This window comes from Myotis davidii, unplaced genomic scaffold, assembly GCF_000327345.1.
Source record: "Myotis davidii unplaced genomic scaffold, ASM32734v1 scaffold123, whole genome shotgun sequence".
Classification (NCBI taxonomy): Eukaryota; Metazoa; Chordata; class Mammalia; order Chiroptera; family Vespertilionidae; genus Myotis; species Myotis davidii.
The window spans coordinates 98,325-101,186 of record NW_006295391.1 but is presented as its reverse complement, the minus strand read 5'-3'; the positions used below and the strand labels follow the sequence as shown (position 1 = coordinate 101,186).

At 41.1% G+C, this 2,862-nt stretch overlaps 1 protein-coding gene across 1 annotated transcript in view; it reads right to left on the bottom strand.

Moving 5' to 3' along the window:
- The window catches only part of DNAJC19 (DnaJ heat shock protein family (Hsp40) member C19), a 3,723-nt gene extending 1,344 nt beyond the window's left edge, over positions 1-2,379 (bottom strand). Inside the window, exons 1-4 of the mRNA XM_006770012.2 lie at positions 2,278-2,379; positions 2,124-2,197; positions 868-947; positions 281-351 (exon numbers count right to left, since the gene is read on the bottom strand). Coding sequence (XP_006770075.1) covers positions 281-351; positions 868-947; positions 2,124-2,177 — 205 coding nt within the window. The 5' untranslated portion in view covers positions 2,178-2,197; positions 2,278-2,379. The remainder of the gene's footprint in view (positions 1-280; positions 352-867; positions 948-2,123; positions 2,198-2,277) is intronic.
- Between the last annotated feature and the right edge of the window lie 483 nt (positions 2,380-2,862).

Sequence of the window (2,862 nt, the reverse complement as noted above, 5' to 3'; positions counted from 1 at the left end):
AAATCACATTTTATTACAATTGCAGATCCTCAAAACATTGTTAATGCTTATCACTACTTCCAAATTCTAGTAGTTATTAGATATCTACTTATTATTGTGTAAATAAATTTCTCACTCAGAATTCATTTTAAGACAAATGGATCCAGCCTGGGAGACAGTGCTCACACACAGATTTAGGCACTTCCCTTATTATAGGATAAGAATTAGATAAAAATTATCCCATTAATAACAATTACAAAGTCACTACAACATGCATATGAAGAGTTTAATGACTACTTACCCTTGTCTGGGTGATTTAAAAGCATAATTCGTCGGTGAGCATCTCTTATTTTTCCTTTATTGGCAGTAGGGCTAATTTAAAGAGGAAAAGGTGGTATTTCAGACTAGTTCTGGATCACAAAAAAATTGTACATAAAGGGCAATTAAAGATGCAAAACTAGAGTAAGTCAACAGTGTGAAACTGTTTAGGAACCTCTTATCACACAAGATGAATATTTTGAATCGGAAGTAAACAGTTCCTTAGAAAAATTAGAATTCTCAAAAATTTAATAGAGCTTGAAAATACTCATTTCAACAGTCCTTTTGTTGGAAAGAATGTTTAAGAATGTGGGAATGAAGGCAGAATTTCCCCACAAAAACTTACAAAGAACAACACTGAGCACTGTTATTTGTTGCACATTCATCTTTCAATGAATTAAAAAGTGCTTATGTGCCAATGTGCATCTCATTGGAATTTTGTAGGGAGTGTTTAGATGTTAAAATAGACATGATACAAATAATTCCTTCCTACTGAACAAAGGTTTTTCTTACATTTATTAATAGCTCTAGAGTTGTAGAAAATATAAAAATTATTAGAAGTTATTTTACCTTACACCTAGTATTAATGCTGCTTCTCGTTTTGTCATTTTGGGTTCAAACCCACCTCTGTAATAGCCACCACTGAAGGCCTGAAAGAGGAAATGCATTAGTAAGAAAAGATTATTAGAATAAATTGAGTTGCTAAAAAGAATGTCTGTGAATGTCCATAGAACTGGCAGGAAAACTAAGACATTTCCGATAACTTGTACTTTATAAGTAGCAACAAATATTTTAATGATCATCGAATATCCATTTTTTTCCCTAGACAACCTAAACTGTCTTGAAAATGTACGACAAAAGAACTAAAATGTGACAAAGCCAGTTTTTCTGGGAGTGAAGGAAAGATTCCAAGTTAGCCATGTTCTACATAAAAATAGTATGACTATGTCGTAGAACAAGACCCTCAAGAGGATTTAGAGATCTTTAAGACAAGTGGTTCAGATTAAGATATATATGGAGAAAAATCAGGTTATTAGGTCTTCTGACCTTACTATGTAAGAAATACTTGTAAAGCCTACCATCACCCTCTTTTCAATCATGATGCTCAGCAAACTGTCACAGCCATATTCATTCCGATGTGTGACCACAGATGGTGTCATTACACCCCATCCAGGCATCTTCTATAGCAGTGGTTCTCAACCTTCCTAATGCCGCGACCCTTTAATACAGTTCCTCGTGTTGTGGTGACCCCCAATTTCATTGTTACAAATTGAACATAATTAAAGCATAGTGATTAATCACAGAAACAGTATGTAATTATATATGTGTTTTCCGATGGTCTTAGGCGACCCCTGTGAAAGGGTCGTTCGACCTCCAAAGGGGTCACACGCAACCACAGGTTGAGAACCGCTGGTCTATAGCCTAGTAAACTGCAGTGCTTCCTAAGTACGTTAGGGCGTGCCAGGACCGACAGTGAAAATGGATCACTTCAGAGCTCTAGGTCCCTGTGTCTGATGCAAGGGGGGAGGGGGGATGTGGACAGATAATGCTGAAGTTAGTGTGTCAACAATAAAGTGATAGTAACTTTCATGATGCTAAGATTGTTAACACCTCTGTCCCAATTCTGTTACGCACAAAATCTGACTTTTTAGGGTAGCACCTACAAAGTTCAGAACTTCTAAACTCGCCTTGTAGAAAGCAGAAGGGACCCTCAAAGTAATCACTTAGAACTTCACAGATGTTTGGGAATTTACCCTCTTTAAATGTAATTCTAGTTTTCATATACAGGCAGCGAAGAATTAGCAAAAATGTTTAGGAAGTCTTACAGATTTTGGTAGACTTTGAAAAACTTGTTTCACTTGAGGCTCCATATGCTTCATGGCTTGCAAAACATAACGGCCTAAAAACAAAAAGTAATAGAATAATTAAAAAGTCCTCAACCTGCCCTACTTCACCTCCGTCCCGAAACCACAAACCAACCTGCAAATCCTGCAGCAGCAATGGTCAGTCCAACGGCTACCACTGTACTGGCCTGGTGAGGGGAAGCAGAGCACACACGTTACTTCTCCAACTCCCACCCTGCCCTATCACACCCCTTCGCCCTCCCAACTCCCGACAAGTTTTACTTCAACGGGAGAAACACCTTTCAGGCTGAAAAGATCCTGCCCAATCATCCTTTAAGAGCACTACCGCTTGGACATCCAAGGCACTGCAAAGCCTCACGACGGAAGAAGAAAAGGAGGCTCTCCCTCGCTTTGAAAACCTCCCTCACCTCAGAGCAAATGAAGTTAAAGTTCAAAGCAAAAGGAAAACAGAGCTGCAGCTGAGAGAGAACGGCCTCCGATGGTTCCTGCAAATCTCTCCTAGCGCACGTCCAGGCTTAACGAGGAGCCCGGCTTTCCGGACGGAGCCCTCCGGCAGCGCCCGCCTCCAGGCCACAGAGCGGAGGCGCGGAGAGGAGTCGGCAAGGCCACGGGGACGGAGCACAGCGGGGCAGGTACTGCGAGGCCGCGCTGGGGAGACGGGAAGACCCAGTGCGTCCCGCGCCGAGCGGGGGCGGGAAGG